The 19,682-nt window shown below is 36.0% G+C and overlaps 1 protein-coding gene across 5 annotated transcripts in view; it reads right to left on the bottom strand.

Moving 5' to 3' along the window:
• Positions 1 to 19,682, bottom strand: part of PCNX1 (pecanex 1) — a 184,519-nt gene that overhangs the window by 36,628 nt on the left and 128,209 nt on the right. For all 5 annotated transcript variants that reach the window (XM_024998104.2, XM_024998106.2, XM_024998105.2 and 2 more), the window contains 8 exons: positions 19,518 to 19,668; positions 17,537 to 17,678; positions 16,427 to 16,604; positions 13,910 to 14,018; positions 12,725 to 12,854; positions 9,495 to 9,553; positions 7,108 to 7,323; positions 748 to 1,001 (listed from right to left, as the gene is read on the bottom strand). In XM_024998104.2, coding sequence (XP_024853872.1) covers positions 748 to 1,001; positions 7,108 to 7,323; positions 9,495 to 9,553; positions 12,725 to 12,854; positions 13,910 to 14,018; positions 16,427 to 16,604; positions 17,537 to 17,678; positions 19,518 to 19,668 — 1,239 coding nt within the window. The remainder of the gene's footprint in view (positions 1 to 747; positions 1,002 to 7,107; positions 7,324 to 9,494; positions 9,554 to 12,724; positions 12,855 to 13,909; positions 14,019 to 16,426; positions 16,605 to 17,536; positions 17,679 to 19,517; positions 19,669 to 19,682) is intronic.

Genomic DNA, 19,682 nt, shown 5'->3' with positions numbered 1-19,682 from the left:
CACTGGGAGAGGACAACTGCAAGTTCACGCCTTAGGGTCTCTAGACTCTGCCCTATGTGCTTCTTTCCTGGGCAGACTGTACTCTGTACCCTTCCACTGTAATACACTCTAACCATGAGGATGATGGCTTTGCTGAGTTCTGAGGGTTCTTCTAGCAAATTAATGAACCTGACTGTGGTCTCAGAGATCCTGAAATTCCAGTTGGTGTCAAATGTGATGGTATTTTGGGGGACCTCCCAAATGATACAATACTTTCATTCAGATTTCTGAAAGCAGTGGTTAACAGCAAGGGCTAAGGAGTCAGTCAAACCTGGGTTCTAAATCCATGATTTCACTTGCTAGTTAGAGGACTGTGACCAAGTTAACTTTTGATCCATAACTTGTTTATTTGTAGAACAGGAATGTAATATTCCTTTAGAGAATTAGCTAAGAGATACACAGGCGTATGTATACATGCATGCATGTGTGCGTGTATTCTTTAATACAGTACCTACAAGAGATGTGCTACAGATAAATAGTTTTTATTGATATTAATGAACAAATGTAGTAAGTTCCACTGAAGAAAGAAACGGCAAGATCTTCATAGGTATAATTTACTAACTGTATTGGATACTAGAAAATTTCTATTGCTATGAAAAACCAAAACACAAGTTAAAACTATATATATATATATATATATATATTTTTTTTTTTTTTTTAAAGAAGAGCCTCTGACACCAGAAGCTCTAAAGAGGCACATACCCTTACCTTGACATAGTAAGTGGTGAGTACTTTCCGAAGATCAAAGACTTGAAGCATAGAAGCAGCACTATTGTCAGTGATGCTATAACCCTCCAGAATATACTTGGTGACTATCACTTCCCAAGCTAGCCAGCGCTGGCTAAATGCAGCGTTAAATGAAAGCACATGAGGAATATGGCCAGGTTCACAACAGCAAAATCCTTCATCTTCCTCAACACCTTCAGTAATGGCCTCCACTTCCCGTTGTTGACAGTAAGTACCTTAGAGAGACAGAGAGAGAGAAAGTTCTTATAGCAAATGGGTAAAACATGAAGTGGAAAAAAGAATGCTTCAAAGATATGAGAAACTTTGAAATAAAAACACATTTAGTTTATAGCAATTGAGAATATGTGTTGGATCTGCTTTAGACTGTCCATTAAAAAACTGCCACACACTCCTGAAGAGAGGCATAGTACACATTCATCTTCTGCAGAATCAGAATGTGTACCAGCACATTTGGGTCTAAGAATTTGTGAAATAAAAACAGAAAGTCAGGTTAAATAAAGAATTAGAGCCACAGCCATCTATGTCAACAAAATATCATCCATCACATTAATGTTAATTTTTATTTTGTTCTGTGGTCTTGCTTTCATTTAATCTGTAAATTCCTTACATTATACAAGGACTACAGAGTGATTATAGCTAATTTTAAAGCTATATATTGAGAAGTGAGTGAAGTCACTCAGTTGTGTCCGACTCTTTGGGACCCCATGAACTGTAGCCTACCAGGTTCCTCTGTCCATGAGATTTTCCAGGCAAGAAGGAATGGTAACCTACTGGAGTGGGTTGCCATTTCCTTCTCCAGGATATATTAAAGTTACATATAACAAAAATAAGTGGGGCATTATAATACATTTTTTATTTTAAACAGAACATATACAACATGTATATTTGAAAAACTACTCTGAGAAAAAAAGATGTCATGAAATTTAGCCCCACTTGGTGATGGTGGTGGTGGTGTATGATGAATGATAAGACTGAAGAGGTAAGCTTGGCCAAGCTAATGACCTATATCATTTAGCACTCCAATTCAGTTCAGTCGCTGAGTTGTGTCTGACTCTTTGTGACCCCATGAACCGCAGCCAGGCCTCCCTGTCCATCACCAACTTCCGGAGTCCATCCAAACCCATGTCCATCGTGTCGGTGATGCCATCCAACCATCTAATCCTCTGTTGTCCCCTTCTCCTCCTGCCCTCAATCCTTCTGAGAACCAGGGTCTTTTCAAATGAGTCAGTTCTCCGCATCAGGTGGCCAAAGTATTGGAGTTTCAGCTTCAACATCAGTCCTTCCAATGAACACCCAGGAGTGATCTCCCTTAGGATGGACTGGTTGGATCTCCTTGCAGTCCAAGGGACACTCAAGAGCCTTCCTTCTCCAACACCAAAGTTTAAAAGCATCAATTCTTCGGCGCTCAGCTTTCTTTATAGTACAACTCTCACATCCATACATGACTACTGGAAAAACCATAGCCTTGACTAGACAGACCTTTGTTGGTAAAGTAATGTCTCTGCTTTTGAATATGCTATCTAGGTTGGTCATAACTCTCCTTCCAAGGAGTAAGCATCTTTTAATTTCATGGCTGCAATCACTATCTGCAGTGATTTTGGAGCCCAGAAAAATAAAGTCAGTCACTGTTTCCACTGTTTCCCCATCTATTTCCCATGAAGTGATGGGACTGGATGCCATGATCTTCGTTTTCTGAATGTTGAGCTTTAAGCCAACTTTTTCACTCTCCTCTTTCACTTTCATCAAGAGGCTCTTTAGTTCTTCTTCACTTTCTGCCACAAGGGTGGTATCATCTGTGTATCTGAGGTTATTGATATTTCTCCCAGCAATCTTGATTCCAGCTTGTGTTTCCTCCAGTCCAGCGTTTCTCATGATGTACTCTACATATAAGTTAAATAAGCAGGGTGACAATATACAGCCTTGACATACTCCTTTTCCTATTTGGAACCAGTCTGTTGTTCCATGTCCAGTTCCAACTGTTGCTTCCTTACCTGCATACAGGTTTCTCAAGAGGCAGGTCAGGTGTGCTATGAGAGGTGCTGGATATACAATGATAAACAAAGCAGATAGGATTCCTGTCCTTGAGAATTTTATAATCTACAGCAAAGGTTTACAAAATACACCCTTGGGCCAAATTCAAGCTAACAGTGGTTTTGGTATTTTTAAAAGGTTTTTTAACAGAAAAATCAAAGAACATACAACAGAGAATATGCACGGCTACAATATGCATGACCTACACTATTAACTATCTTGGCTCTTTCCAGAAAAAGCCTGCCAACCCCTGGGCTACAGAAGAAATAAACTAAAAACAAATAAACACAAACAAATATAAAATTAGAATTCTAATAGTTATTCTAATTATTAAAGATAATTAAGAAACTAGAGGTGGAAGATTGGTGGGAGGAGAGGAGATGGCTGGTAGTTTCTGGGGAAAAGGAGAGTGATAAGGTCTTAGTAAAGAATTCAGCATAGCTAGGACACTGAAGGAAGGCCAGTGGGGCTAGAGTGGATGAGAAGGGTGATAATAAAGTAAGCTGGAGAAACTGGAAGAGGACAGATCTTGCAGCTGCTGTAGGACATGTTAAAGAGTTTGATTTCTACTTTAAACGCAATAAAAAACCACTGAAATTTTTTTTTTTTAACTTTACATAATTGTATTAGTTTTGCCAAATATCAAAATGAATCCGCCACAGGTATACATGTGTTCCCCATCCTGAACCCTCCTCCCTCCTCCCTCCCCATACCATCCCTCTGGGTCGTCCCAGTGCACTAGCCCCAAGCATCCAGTATCGTGAATCGAACCTGGACTGGCAACTCGTTTCTTACATGATATTTTACATGTTTCAATGTCATTCTCCCAAATCTTCCCACCCTCTCCCTCTCCCACAGAGTCCATAAGACTGTTCTATACATCAGTGTCTCTTTTGCTGTCTCGTACACAGGGTTATTGTTACCATCTTTCTAAATTCCATATATATGCGTTAGTATACTGTATTGATGTTTTTCCTTCTGGCTTACTTCACTCTGTATAATAGGCTCCAGTTTCATCCACCTCATTAGAACTGATTCAAATGTATTCTTTTTAATGGCTGAGTAATACTCCATTGTGTATATGTACCACAGCTTTCTTATCCATTCATCTGCTGATGGACATCTAGGTTGCTTCCATGTCCTGGCTATTATAAACAGTGCTGCGATGAACATTGGGGTACACGTGTCTCTTTCTCTTCTGGTTTCCTCAGTGTGTATGCCCAGCAGTGGGATTGCTGGATCATAAGGCAGTTCTATTTCCAGTTTGTTAAGGAATCTCCACACTGTTCTCCATAGTGGCTGTACTAGTTTGCATTCCCACCAACAGTGTAAGAGGGTTCCCTTTTCTCCACACCCTCTCCAGCATTTATTGCTTGTAGACTTTTGCATTGCAGCCATTCTGACTTGTGTGAAATGGTACCTCATGGTGGTTTTGATTTGCATTTCTCTGATAATGAGTGATGTTGAGCATCTTTTCATGTGTTTGTTAGCCATCTGTATGTCTTCTTTGGAGAAATGTCTATTTAGTTCTTTGGCCCATTTTTTGATTGGGTCATTTATTTTTCTGGAGTTGAGCTGTAGGAGTTGCTTGTATATTTTTGAGATTAGTTGTTTGTCCGTTGCTTCATTTGCTATTATTTTCTCCCATTCTGAAGGCTGTCTTTTCACCTTGCTAATAGTTTCCTTTGATGTGCAGAAGCTTTTAAGGTTAATTAGGTCCCATTTGTTTATTTTTGCTTTTATTTCCAATATTCTGGGAGGTGGGTCATAGAGGATCCTGCTGTGATGTATGTCAGAGAGTGTTTTGCCTACGTTCTTCTCTAGGAGTTTTATAGTTTCTGGTCTTACATTTAGATCTTTAATCCATTTTGAGTTTATTTTTGTGTATGGTGTTAGAAAGTGTTCTAGTTTCATTCTTTTACAAGTGGTTGACCAGATTTCCCAGAACCACTTGTTAAAGAGATTGTCTTTAATCCATTGTATATTCTTGCCTCCTTTGTCAAAGGTGTCCATATGTGCGTGGATTTATCTCTGGGCTTTCTATTTTGTTCCATTGATCTATATTTTGGTCTTTGTGCCAGTACCATACTGTCTTGATAACTGTGGCTTTGTAGTAGAGCCTGAAGTCAGGTAGGTTGATTCCTCCAGTTCCATTCTTCTTTCTCAAGATCGCTTTGGCTATTCGAGGTTTTTTATATTTCCATACAAATTGTGAAATTATTTGTTCTAGCTCTGTGAAGAATACTGTTGGTAGCTTGATAGGGATTCCATTGAATCTATAAATTGCTTTGGGTAGTATAATCATTTTCACTATATTGATTCTTCCAATCCATGAACATGGTATATTTCTCCATCTATTAGTGTCCTCTTTGATTTCTTTCACCAGTGAAAAACCACTGAAAATTTTAACCACGGAAAGGATGTAACTGAATTTGCCGTAAGAAAAAGAATCACTATGGCTGAATGAAGAATTACAGGGGCCTCTTGCTATTGAAACTCAACATGAGTTCCGAAGATAACATGGGGCTTCCCTGGTGGCTCAGATGGTAAAGAATCTGCCTGTCATGTGGGAGATCTGGGTTTGATCCCTGGGTCAGGAAGATCCCCTGGAGAAGGGAATGGCTACTCACTTCAGTACTTTGGCCTGGAGAATTCGATGGAAAGAGGAACCTGGCAGGCTATATTTCAGGGGGTTGCAAAGAGTTGGACATGACTGAATGACTAACATTTTCACTTTCAGAAAGTTAACGAGTACTGCATTCCCAAAATGATTTGAGTTGTTCTTAATGAGAGTTTGGATGGAAAAGATTTATCCAAAATTTTATTTGAATCTATTTGGTACCAGAGAGTAAGGCTGGGAGAGTGAAATTTTGTATCGATTTTTAATTTGGAGCATTTCTGACCAATCTGATGGAATGAGCAGTAAGAAGGACTCCTTTCCAATTCACACACACAGAAATGCTGGATAAAATAGCCTCCCCACAAAATATTTGTTAAAGAAAAAGTTAAAAAAGCAAAGGTGAAATCTTCAGGTGCCAGCAATTTAAGAAGAAAGTGAAGTTACAGCAGTGGTATCTACAGTGGTGAGGGGGTGCCAACTTTTGGATGAGACCAATTGCATTGAATTTGAACAGCAGTGGGTTAAGATCCTAGAAGAGACAGAATTAAGGTTCTGAGCTTCTGATGGAGAGTCAGGAACAAATCATAAGACAATAGGACATTTTGAAAAAGAGAGAGAGAATGGATTACAAATAAATAGCAAACATTAACATTTACTACCCTCAGAGTTACACAAGTAAAATCTTAATTTCTGATGAATGCAGTAACTTTAGAAAAGCACTTGCTTATTAACAAAGATATTACATGAAAAAGGTGCAAACTTTCTGATTCAATACTATGGCAAAAATAAAGCTATAGGGTACAGGTCTGATTTGATCCTCTATTTAGACAAATGCTTTGACAAATGCTTTATTTCCTGTTTCAAGTTAAAAACACCTATGGTACTTCTTAGAATAGATCAAAACACTGCTTGAATGCTTTCTCTAAGAACTTTCCAGTCCAAATGTTCCCTGGGTTGGATACATGTGCACTAATAGGACTCCTTCAATTCCTATGAAATAAGTTTTCATTTCTGCCTACAAGACATTCACTTTATAGCAGTTGATAACATCAAGCTCATATGTTTCTGAATACACAATTTTCTGTGTAAAAATAGCTTCATTTGTCAGTATACAAATTTGTTGAGGGCTGGCGGGGGAAGAGGGAATCACTGCTTAATGGATGTGAGCTTTTATTTGGGGATGATGAAAATGCTTTGGAACTAGACAGAGGTGGTGGTTGTGCAATATCATGAATGCACTTAAATGCCACTGATTTGTTCACTTTAAAATTGATGTTATGTGAACTTCATCTCAATTAAAAAAAACTGTTGCAGACAATGGCATGGCAACCACATGAAAGTAACTCAGCTAATCTCTGCCTCTAATAAATGTATGCGCTAATCACAGAGAGACAAACAAGAGGGCAAGCACAGAACAGAAATTCACTATCACCAGGAAAACAAGTGTATTATACACTATAGATACTACCTTTACATACCAAGCATATTGCAAAAAATTGTTCTTCTCTGAATGTGAAATTTGGAAAAAAACTAGTAATTACTCTTTAATAGCTTCTCTCCTTCCACAATTCCAAAGGCTAAAGATCTTATAACTTTCTATTGGAGATGTAAACACATAAAACTTAGATGTCACAGGAGTACGTTATAGAAATTAAAGGTTAATACCTTACCTCTGAATTCAAGTCCTCGCAGCTGGAAAGTCACCAGCCCATTTCCAATCTCTATAAGGTGGACTAACGCATTGAGGTAGTCAGATGCGAGAATGAAACAGTCCCCAGTACTATAGTTTCCCCACCGTCCTAGGAGCAAGTCACCACATAGACTGTGTTGTAGGGATCGGGTTAAATGCTCATAAAAGATGGAATTCAGATTGTTGTCATCTGATCCTATAAGAAGGGATTAAAAAATGTTAAATTATTTTAAGTCCCCTTTATATCTACAAATAAGATTATTAAAAGTATTAAAACTAATTTCCAGTTAGGGTTATATCTATATTTAACAAGGAGGACAATATTTAGATATCCTTAGACTTTCTACAGAAAAATGAAACAAAGGACAATGGGAAAATTTCTCAGAGTTAGAAGTCACATAACCTCTCTAAATCTCTGGTTCCCATTCATAAAATGCAAGAATTGGATTAGATAAGATCTTAGATAAGATCTAAGGTCATTTCCGCCTCTTTAGCAGACCATGATCTTTTCTATCATTGCTCAATTAACTTTATAATTAAAACCATGTAAGAGAAATGATAAAGATAAAAGCAATTTAAAACCACAACAAGATAAAAAGTTTCATTTTGATAAACTAACTTTTATCAAACTATTTTGATAAAATGAAAGTTTCTCAGTCATGTCCAACTCTGCAACCCATGGAATTCTCTAGGCCAGAGTACTAGGCCTCAGAGTACTAGAGTGGGTAGCCTTTCCCTTCTCCAGGGGATCTTCCAAACCCAGGGATCGAACCCAGGTCTCCCGCATGGCAGGCGTATTCTTTATCAGCTGAGCCACAAGGGAAGCCCAAGAATACTGGAGTGGGTAGCCTATCCCTTCTCCAGGGGATCTTCCCAATCCAGGGATCGAACCCAGGTCTCCTGCAATGCAGGCGAATTCTTAGCCAACTGAGCTTTCAGGGAAGCCCAACAATGGTAAAAGAAGGGAGTTAAGTAATATGCTGCTGAGGCTGCTAAGTCGCTTCAGTTGTGTCCGACTCTGTGCGACCCCACAGATGGCCTCCCATCAGTGATATGAGATTTGGACAAACAAGACAGTCCAAAACAAAAAGCTGGTCACTTAAAAACAAAACAAAAAACAACTGTATATTGAGATGTCTAATATTAGTTTAACAGAAATAAACCATATATATAGTAACAGCAACAAGGAATCAGAAAAATTCATTAGTCATCCTTTAAGAAAAAAAATTATGATAAAACATCACCCAATAAATGACTGTCTTCAAAAGTAGTGCATCCAAAGCAATAATCTATAAATGGGTGCCCAAAGTATAGAACTAAAGAATGGCAATATATACTAAGCTAAATGCTTATTTTAAACTCAGCTTAACTAAATAACAAAATAAAAAGGAAAGCTTAGGCTCAAGCTTCAATAAAACAGTTATATCTGATGCTCTGTCTGCTCATTATGAAAGTGTGCATATTACTTCCAGACATTGGTCTCTGTGATATGCAGGAAGGCAACATTCCAAGCCCCTTCCAAGGACATATCGGAGTTGAGACAGCTGTTTCACCCACCAGAACATGATAAACAGTCATTAATATCAAATAAGTAGTCCTCCTTAATCCAATTTTATAATTATGAATCAATCTGATAACTATAATTTAGTTTCTCAAGCAGAGTACTTGAGTAATCTGTGAGTCAATGAAAACAAATATTCCAGTCTATGGGGAGCCATATTTCTTTTAGTAGATTAATACACTGATATTCCAGTTGATACATTAATCTTTTATGGCTGGGGCAATGAGACTCACTCTTTCTGTGCCAGAATATAGGTAATAGGTAGGCCCATAGGCCCAAAGTTTAGATAATGGTAATGATCTGTCTGTTCAGTCGCTCAGTCATGTAATGAGACCAGCAAAATCTCACCCAATGAAGTCTTACCTTGAGTGGCTATTTGGCTCCTATAGAGGACCTCTCTGTATACAATAAGCTAAATGAAATTACATTAACACTTATCTAAACATCTGGGGAGGCAGAGAAGCAAACATATTAATAAGTACAGTTCAGACTGCATACTCTTCAATACCCTTCAGCAGTTTTACTTTCACCGTGCTCTACTTTTTTAACCTATGTAAGAAAAACCTTTGAATGGCAGTTTTTATGCTTATCAGCATTCTCAAAATGCATTTTATAAAAGATGAGTATATAAATTTTAGATACTCTAGTTCACATGTACTTTGCTGAAGTAAAACAAAGCAAAGGATATTTAGTTAATAAAAAAATGACCTCTGGATGCCACAGAGGATTCCCAGCAAGTTGACAGTGAAGTACAAATATAACAAATTCCTTAGACTTGCTTCTTTACTCAAAAATAGGGCTATTACCTGGATTTCTATCAAGCTGGGACGCTAATCTGGTATTTGAATGATCCACTCGTTTTGTGCTGAAAAGGGCAAAACAAAACATCTTTAGTATGCTTTTTTATATTAAAGAAGCCTAATAATTAAAAGTGAGAAAACTATACAATACAGATGCAATAAATATTACTTTATGAAAATGAGAAAAATCTGTTTAGTAACATATTGATAAAGTTCTCCAATAGAACAATTTTAGGGTCAGGATTTATTTTTTACTCTTCTACCTCTATCATATATAAACACATATTTTTTTCTTAGCTGATTTTTAACTGAACAGTGTATAGAAATACAGTGATGAGTTTAATGTAAAAAATTTTGATTAGGTTGAAAAAATGTATACTGTACAGTTCCTAAAAATACTCAGTGCATGAAACATTCCTTGTAAAGGAAATATTAATGTCCATGGGACAATGTTCATTAAAATAGTGGTTTCCAAAATGTGGTCTCCAGAACCTGGAGCATGAGACTCAAGATCTTTTCAGGGAGTTTTCCAAATCAAAACCATTTTCATAATAGTACTGAACTGGTATTTGCTTTGTTTTTTTCCCCACTGTGTTGACAACTGCACTGATGGTGCAAAAACAATGGTGGATAAGACTACTGATGCTTTAACATGAATCAAGGCAGTGGCACCAAACCGTACTATTTTTCACTGCTACCTATGCACAAGAAAAAACAAATAAAAATTCAGTTTCCCTTAAAAATGTCCTTAATGAAGCAACAAAAATATTCATTTTATTAAACTGCAGTCCCTCAGTACAGGTCTTTTTAATATCGTGTGTGATACAATACACACACGATACACATAAAGCATTTCTGCTGCATTCTGAAATAGGATGACTATCTGAACAGAAAGCACTTGAGCAGCTACGTGACTTGCAGACTGCACTAGCTTTTTTCCCCATGGATCACCATTTTCACTTGAATAAACTACGACTATTCAGACTTGAGTATCTGACAGACATTTCTCAAGTGAAGAAAGAGAGTCTGACATTTCAAGGAAAATAACTGATAATTATACCTGTTGCCAATAATAAAAATTTAAGATTTCAAGTAAATATTAGAATTTTAGAAAACTTTCATTTACCACTATGTGCTTGATAACTTCCCAATACTTCAGTACTTTTGAGATTGGTGGTGATATAAATATATATATATATAATATTGTATAACGAAATAGGTCAAAATCTGGAATAAATACATTACTTACTGAACTAGTATTTTCCAAATGATAAATAAAGATGTTATAAGCATATGCATGGGTAAAAGACCCATTCACACTATAAGACATATCAGTGACTTTTGATGTAATACAGTTCCCAAAATTCACTGATATAGTTTTAGATTCCACATTGCCACTAATCATTAGGAAACTACCATTTGTCAAAGGATCAAAGAAGAATACCCACAATTATCTAAAAAAGGATATTAAAATACTTTCTTTTCAAACTATATGTCTGTATGGGGCCAGATTTACTCTATATACTTGAACCAGAACAACATATTGCAACAACAGATTGAATGCAGAAGCAAGTAAGAGCATCCAGCTGTCTTTTATTAAGCCAGACATTAAAGAGATTTACAAAACTAAGAAAACAATGACATTCTTCTGATTTTTTTGGTGTGGAATGGGAAATAGTTATTCTTCATTAGAAAAATGTCATTTATAATAACATGTAATGAGTTTATTGTTATCTTTATATTAATAAACATTTAAAATTCTGAGTTTTGATTTGTACTGGGCTTCCCTGATGGCTCAGTGGGTAAGGACTTAGCCTGCAATGCAGGAAACACAGAAGACATGGGTTCAATCCCTGGGTCAAGAAGATCCTCAGGAGAAGGAAATGGCAATCCACTGCAGTATTCTTGCTTGAAAAATCGCATGGATGGAGGAGACTGGCTGGCTACAGTCTAAAGGGCTGCAAAGAGTCAGACATGACTGACTAAGCACAGCACACGCAGCACGTTGTACAGTATCTGTGCGTGTATGTTTGTGCTAAGTTGCTTCAATCATGTCGGACTCTTTGCGACTCCATGGACAGTATGTAGCCTGCCAGGCTCCTCTGTCCATGGCAAGAATACTGGAGTGGACTGCCATGCCCTCCTCCAGGGGATCTTCCTGACCCAGGGATCGAATCCACATCTCGTCTCCTGCACGGGCAGGCAGCTTCTTTACCACTGAGCCACCACTGAGGGGTGTAGTAGATAAAATATCTGCAACAAGAACTCTTTGGAGACTTCAATAATCTTAAGATTTTATGTGAAGGGGTTCTGAGATCAAAAAAGTTTAATAACTGCTGCCACGGAAGTTATTCTGAACTAAAGTTAAGTTGGCCCAAAAGAAAACAAAGACATAAATAAACACTGAAATTCACCAAAAAGGGAAACATTATGTGTGGTTTTAGGTAAAAGACCAGAGAAGAAGTTTCACACCTATAAGCTAGCTCATTGTTCAAAAGTCAAGATTACCATTTTCACCTATTATATGTCCCAATGTGTGACAGTGTGGAGAGAAATGCAGCCATGGAGCTGGCCAGCTAAGTTATACATTTGTACAAACTCTTTCTGAATCAATACATTAATATATATCATAAGTCTTTATAAAGTTTAAGCTCCATGATTCAGTATTTCTCCTTTAGATATTTTCATATATTAAAAAAGAAAAAAATTTGCAAAGATTATATACGAAGATAGTTTCTAGGCATCATATTAAACATCTCATCTAAGGAACTAAGCTTCAATGCAGAAAACACTTTATGTACAAAGATGGTCATTTAAAAGTCTGTCCTCATGAAAAACTACAAATAATCTAGAAAACGTTTAGCTCTAAAAACACCTTTCTTAGAAAACTACGAGATAACTAATTATGACTGCTATAATGAAGTAACATTGTGTAGCATAAAGTTTCAGAGTAAGAATAATGTGAAACAATTCTAAGAAATAACATTAAAAGCAAACAGAAAATGAATATATGTAACTACAACTATGTTTTAAAATCTTAGGAGAAAAAAAAAAGAAAATTGACTGATTCTTCCAATTTTATACAATTTTGGAACTTTAAGAGTATTCATAAAATTTCAAATATTTCAATACAAAAACTGATTAACCAAGAAAAATTTACAATAATGTTGTCAATAGCTTTTCCTAGAAAAAAAAAAAAGATAAAAATTGGCTTTCAAAGATTTGTCTTTACTCACTTATAGTCTCTCTCCCAGAATTTCACAGGCCGAACATATGATGTGATGAATATTGCACTTCCCAAAAAGGGGTTCAGTGGAGTAGAAAAGAAGGCTGACACGGCAGCCTGAACAAACAACATGGCTGAATCTATGGGAAAACTGGTTAAGGATCTTAACATTTATCTGGTTATTACACACACACATGCACACATTCACCTCTCTCATAAACATACCACAGTTACAGCAGTTAGAAAGATGAGGTTCATCGGAGGAATACAGAAGAAAGTGTCCCTTCATACAGTGGGCAGTATGAGGGGTAGAAGTAAAAAGACATAGCCAGGAATGTACAGCCCAGCATGATGCTGTGAAAGGAGCCAAATAAATATTTGCTAACTTGTGTTTGGTAAAATTCCATGTACCACTTGGGTAGATATACCCAAACCATGCTTGGTTTTAAACTTCTAGATGATAAAAACTAAAATTTAAAGATACAGAAAGTGTGCATATCAACACATACATGGTCATTAACTTTTATGCTTACTTAGAATGTACATTTAAGATGAGAACAGAAAATTTTGAACATAAAAGTTTAATTATAATCCTATCATTATGGAAAATGTTTTGAACCCTCATTCATTTATATGTATCTTTAAACATATTTTATATGTATTGAAAATTCGTAGATTTTAATACTCACATATAAAACATAAAATTTTTAATCAGCATCACTTAATTATTAAACTTTAATACTGTCCTCATGCTCAGATGATCTGTGGACCACAAACATTAATACAAAGTAAACAATCAAAATCGGTACAGGTGTGGGTTCAAAGGATTATGAGTTTCTGATAATTTATCATACAGTAACCTATATTCTGGGCTTCCCAGGTGGCTCTAGTGGTAAAGAACCTGCCTGTTAATGCAGGAGACGTAAGAGACATGGATTTGATCCCTGGGTAGGGAAGATCCCCTGGAGGAGGGCATGGCAACCCACTCCAATGTTCTTGCCTAGAGAATCCCTTGGACGGAGGAGCATGGTGGGCTACAGTCCATAGAGTCACAATGAGTCAGACATGACTGAAGTGACTTAGCACGCATGCATGTACCCTATATTCTATGCCTGGGAAAAGTTATGCCTACAAACCAACATTCTCATCAAGGATATGACTGCCCTTTCTTATAAAATTTTTATTAGAAGGATACGGGGCACTGCAAAAGGCTGAGCGAAAGCATGGAAAGCAGAACCCCAAGTAATCTGCCATGGGGCAATATAAGTATACACAAACTGCAACTTATAAAGGAGTTCCCAAAGCTGTAGGAGGAAAAAAAAACAGCAAAAAGCTTTTTATCAGACTTTTAAAATAGAAAATGAAAAACTTCTAAAATGATTTTGAAATGAAATGACCCTGCCAAAACACCACACATGTTTTTAAGTAAAGATGGTTAACTGACTTATGGATTATTATTATTTTTTATTCTATGCTCTCTACTGGTTATATTACAACTACAAACAAACAAAAAAAAAAGGTAGGAAATATAGATGTCTGTAAAACTTACGCAATAAATACGTATTTTTATTCTAATACATTTCCCTCAAATTTTGGTGCTTTGGGAACTGAGCATGTTTTAAAGGCAATGTCAAAAGGAATTTGAAAGCAGCCAGGAAGGGGATAAGATGTAATACAGTTGTCACTGCCTATTTGCCTAAGAATTTTATTAGTGTGTATCAGGCATCTGTTCATAATCAGAACTATTACTGCCAATGGAAACATAATGTACATTTCCATCTTATTTAAATTAGGATCTGTTTTGCTGTTGAATATGTCTTCAACACTGAAACATAATTATTGCCTTTGCCTAAGGTTGCCTCTGCATGCTAGGCAACACAAGAGCCCATTCTTAGAACAGATCACAGAATCTCAAAAGCAAGAGGTTCTGACTTACTCAATGCCATGATTCAGGCACCAAACACCTCAAATTTAAATTATTTAGCTGATTTACAAATGAACTTGTTTAATTTCTAAGTTAAAAAAGAAATCACAACCTCAACCAATCAGAAAATGCAGATGAACCCCTGCATTCTCTGCCATGACTCAAAATTGTGCTGACAATCCTCTGCACTAATGCGATCAGGATGACGGGAAGACTTATCAGAAACCATTACAACTGCTTAAAAACAGTGACTCAGAACACTCCTCCATCTCTAAATACAGACTGTACTCAAATCTGACTGTAATATTAAAGAAAAAGGACATGGAAAGTGGCTGGTGAAACCATTTTCATATTCAGAGTAATTGTTTTCTTGAAATATTATTAAATTGATGGTATATCTTACAATGGTATCTTAAAATAAATATTCAATACTACTTAGTATGACTATTAAGTTCTATGAAGTAGCCATATAAAATGCAAACTCCTTACCCTTTCTCTGTTTTGTTAACCAACGTAGCCTAAGCATCTAGAATAGTTCTGGAACATGCTCTGCTCTCAAAAATAATCTGCCTCACAAACTAATGTGAGTTAAGTGTAGTGACTATTTCAGGGATTGTTTAGTTTATACTTTACTGCAACTTTCACTTTTTTCCAACCAGTATAAGAAGATTCAATACAATTTCCAATCTAAATATTAAGTTTGTGAGGAATCACATGCTTTTTTAATTCAAACTAACTTTCTGGCTTCCTCCTTTGGTTAAACATGCTCACTAAAAGAGGAAATAAGTGATACAAATGTAAATGAATTAGTAATTGAGCAAATATGATACTGCAATATTTTAGAAGCTATTTAGCATGATCTATAGTACAGTATCTAGAAACTGACTACTACTGAAACCTTGCTCAATTAATGGTTTTCATTTGCACTGTCCCCATGCTAGGCCAGATCTCTATCAAATCTAAATTACTGTCACAATCTCTTAAGCTGTTCTCCATACCTTTAGGTTCTCTCTTCCCCAATTCATCCCAAATGTGGCTGACCAGGCTAACTTTTCTAAAACTGGGCTTTCATTGTGTTTTGTAGCTGCTCATACGCTTCAGCTCTCTGTTACCTATCAAATGGGATAATATATGTCAAAGTCCTTTGTATGTGGTCAGTGTTAAAACAAAATCTAAACTCTATTTAATTTCAAATAATCTGCACAACTGAAGTCATTCAGAAAGGCAGTACGGTTTAGCAAAAAGATTCTTGGAGGCAGAAGATGCAGGTTTTACCATCTCATCTGTAGGACTAAAAGCACCTATCTGATGGGTGGAAAACAAATCTTAGAAGCATTCTGTAAACTTCAGAGTATTCTGCAAATAAACTAGTGTCTGATCGTTCCCACATGGGTTCGTTGCTCTCAGTCTCTACCATTTTCACTCAGCATCAGGTTATTTCCTCTGCCCACAGCTCAGTTCAATTGTTACCACGTCTATTTCTAAACTCCAAAATCACACCCCCTTTTGGAAGATCCCATGTATTCAAAAATATATACTTATTAGAGTTCCTTTAATTTTCCCATATATTTAATTTCACCTTCCTACCTATAGCAAGAAATGTATCTTCTATGGGTCACAGTTGACTGGTATTGTTTAGGGATTCTAATTCTAAATAACTGGTTGACCAAAGAAAGATATTACTTAAAAGATAATGAAACAAATGAAATACAAGCATAATCCTCACTAAATGGCATACCACTTAGGGAGACACTTTTTACAGACAAGAATGTTTTCTTCAGATATTACCTTGTTGAAGAGTATAGACATGAAGAAGAGATCCAAGAGCATGGTCTCTGAAAAAGCTTCATAGTCGATTTTGAAAAAGAGCACAGTAAAGATGACTGTGACATACTGATAGGTAGGACTGCTAAAAGAGGACCGCAGCAACTTCAGACCAGCAATGGTGATCATTAAAGCACCTAATCTACAGTACAGAGAAAGAACGTTAATCAACTAATAACTGAAAACTCTAGATAATTATGAACTTCAGAAAAATTACCATTTCATTTACTAAGCTCAGAATATTATATCAAATTTAAACTTCAAACATTCCTTTTTAATAATGTGTCATGATTCTGATCCTTTATATAAATAAGCATGCTTAAAAAATAAGTAACAAAAAACCCCCACACACACACAAATAAGTGACAATATTGCAATTTTGACATTTGGTTCTCCAGGTTCTCAGTATTCCTACTGCTTTAACATTAATAGCATTTAGCACATAAAAACATATTGATAATGAAATATATATACTACTATGTATAAAATAGGTAATTAATGAGGGTGTAGTATGCAGCACAAGGAACTCTACTCAAAGCTCTGTTGTGACCTAAATAGGAAGGAAATCTAAAAGAGAGTCAATATATGTATATGTATGACTGATTCATTTTGCTGTACAGCAAGAAACTAACACAACATTATAAAGCAACTATAGCCCAACAAAAATGAACATGAAACAATGCTGGAAAAAAATCATATTAATGCTTACCCAACAACATGTACCTAGTAGGCCTACAGGATGACTGTACAGGCAAGTGACCACCTAAATGGTCTGACTCACATAGTATACAAAAATAATCATCTCCAAAACTTACCATCTAACAGTAAAATGAACCTTATTTAATAAATGTCATCTCATAAAATTTAGGTTGACAATAAGATGCCTGGAGTAGTAATATGTCTAGAGCAGAAACAGATGTTCAGAAAAGGGAACTCAAAGACTGAATTTCACCTCAATTTTTCACACAGTACTTTGCACCAAAGAGACAATGATTATTCAATATTTGATCAATAACCTAAGAGAAGAGAGTGCTATGACAGTTCTCACCAGTCAAACTTAGATATCATACTTACTCTGTATCCAGTTTTTTTGGACTTGCAATTGTCTCTGCACTGCTACTAAGTTCATTGAGAACAATCAAAGGATAGATGATATTCTTCTCCACAAAAAGAAGCCACACATGAAGTTTTTCAAACCACATCACAGTAGCTGCATCTAACAAGGCAAAAGAAGACCATGTATACATGCATTTTAATGCATAAAACAGTCTGTCAATGTCATAAGAAAGGAAAATCTTCCTACTCAAATTCAGCTCTACTATTAACAATGCAAAAAATCCAATACATCAGTCATTTGTCAATTTTATGAATTCTGAGCCACATTTCAATTTTCCAACTCAGATGTTAAATTTAGATGAGCTGAATTTCATTTTAAGCTTTACTTCTTGAAACCTCAGTTTTTAACCATAACTTTCTCTTATTTACACTTATAACATTTGGAGAAAAGGTTATTGAAGATAACTGTTCCTTTCACCCAAAAGAAATAAATGATCCATTAAACTGTTTTAAAAATCCTTACACTCACACATACACCTTTAATATATAAATCAGAAGAGCTTTGAAAGTATGGTATGTTTTGGATTCACACACTTCATTAAGTGTCATTTTCATTACCAGCAACATTTTCCCAATACTTGAACATTTAACGTCACTGGGGAAAGTGTCCAGGATAAACTGAAAGATTTGAAATAAGGTTCTCCAACTATCTGAAAATAATGTCAACTGCCTTTAAGAAGTTTTCTAATGGGTATTTTTCTTTATAGCTGTTAAAATCAACTTTGCTAATGCCTAACACTCTTAATAAGTGAAAAATGTTTTTTCAAAATTGAAAAAAATTTGGACTAAATGTTGTTAAGATGAAAACAAACTATAAGATCAATGGTTAACTTTAATGAAAACTGTTCTTTAAAACAAACCAGATGTACTTGCTAACATTTACATATGAAAGCAATCAATAATTAACCATAAAAAATATTTACATCACTATGAGTTATTTTCCTTACAGTAAGAACAGACCAGTACAGATTCTTTTAGTCTTGTGTCATTTTATTGCAATCTACACATTATTGTTTGGTTAATTATCTCTCCAGGATCAAAACAATGTTCAAGATCACAGTACCATGACGACTTAAGCAATTCTGCTAAAAAGCTCGGGAAATTTGCTTTGAGATTGCAAAGTCAAGTTTGGTATGGAAATCTTTCAAACACTTTCGAGTTTTTTACAGAAGTTATCTCTGAACAATTGAGAAATTCACTCTCCATATTAATTCATTAAACACTGGCTTGTTTAATCAATGGCATATAACAATGATGACACAGATATTAACTTTTATTATTTCTCTAAAAGGAGGAAGTATAGTACATTAGAGGCCATTATAGGTTATGGAGCCAATGAACCAGACTGATAACTTATAATGGAAAGTAAAGGTTTATAGCAACAAGTAAAACACTTGTGGAATGGACTGGCCTTCTACTTCTTTTTAGTCATTTTATATTCTATCCTAAATTATCTGAATGAGAAAAAGCAATTACAAGTGCTTTCCACCTCTTTTCTCTTGATCAACTTTTAAAACTCTCTCTGGTAGGACACAGTGTCATTGGTGGAAACAGAAACCTATTCCTTTTATGATCTGAGTTAAAAATATGTCAGATGGAAGTCTTACAGGGGATTGAGTTGCCTGCAAATGGCAAGGAAGAACTGAGGGTAAAGGTGGGGCTGGAAAGAGAAGTCATAGACATACCCAAAGGATTAATCAATGAGAGGTCTGTGATGGACAATTTAGAGGAGGAAAGAGCAAGGTCTTATCCTGTGGAAAGTTAGCACTGACAATTAGACTTCAAATGAAATGAAAGCATCCTGCAAAAGGTCTGACAAAGAGCTGAGAAACACAAACCAAAGTGTTACCTGATGAAACTTATTTAACTGTCTGCCTGTCCACTAAGTAAAAGAAAAAATCCACAGTATTGAAAGGAAAAGTGTTAATGAACCACTTACTTCGAACTTCATACTGATTATACTCCACCGTCTTGAGCAGAGGGTGAGAGAAGCAGTGCCACGGCAGCTGCTTCCTAACTTGAGGCAGCACGTAATGGGTTACAAAACCCACGAAGCCGACCAGGGCGTACAACACATATTTGAGCGCAGGCTAAGGCAAGGATA

Source organism: Bos taurus, chromosome 10, assembly GCF_002263795.3.
Source record: "Bos taurus isolate L1 Dominette 01449 registration number 42190680 breed Hereford chromosome 10, ARS-UCD2.0, whole genome shotgun sequence".
Taxonomy (NCBI): Eukaryota; Metazoa; Chordata; class Mammalia; order Artiodactyla; family Bovidae; genus Bos; species Bos taurus.
This window is presented reverse-complemented; position numbering and strand designations above follow the sequence as displayed.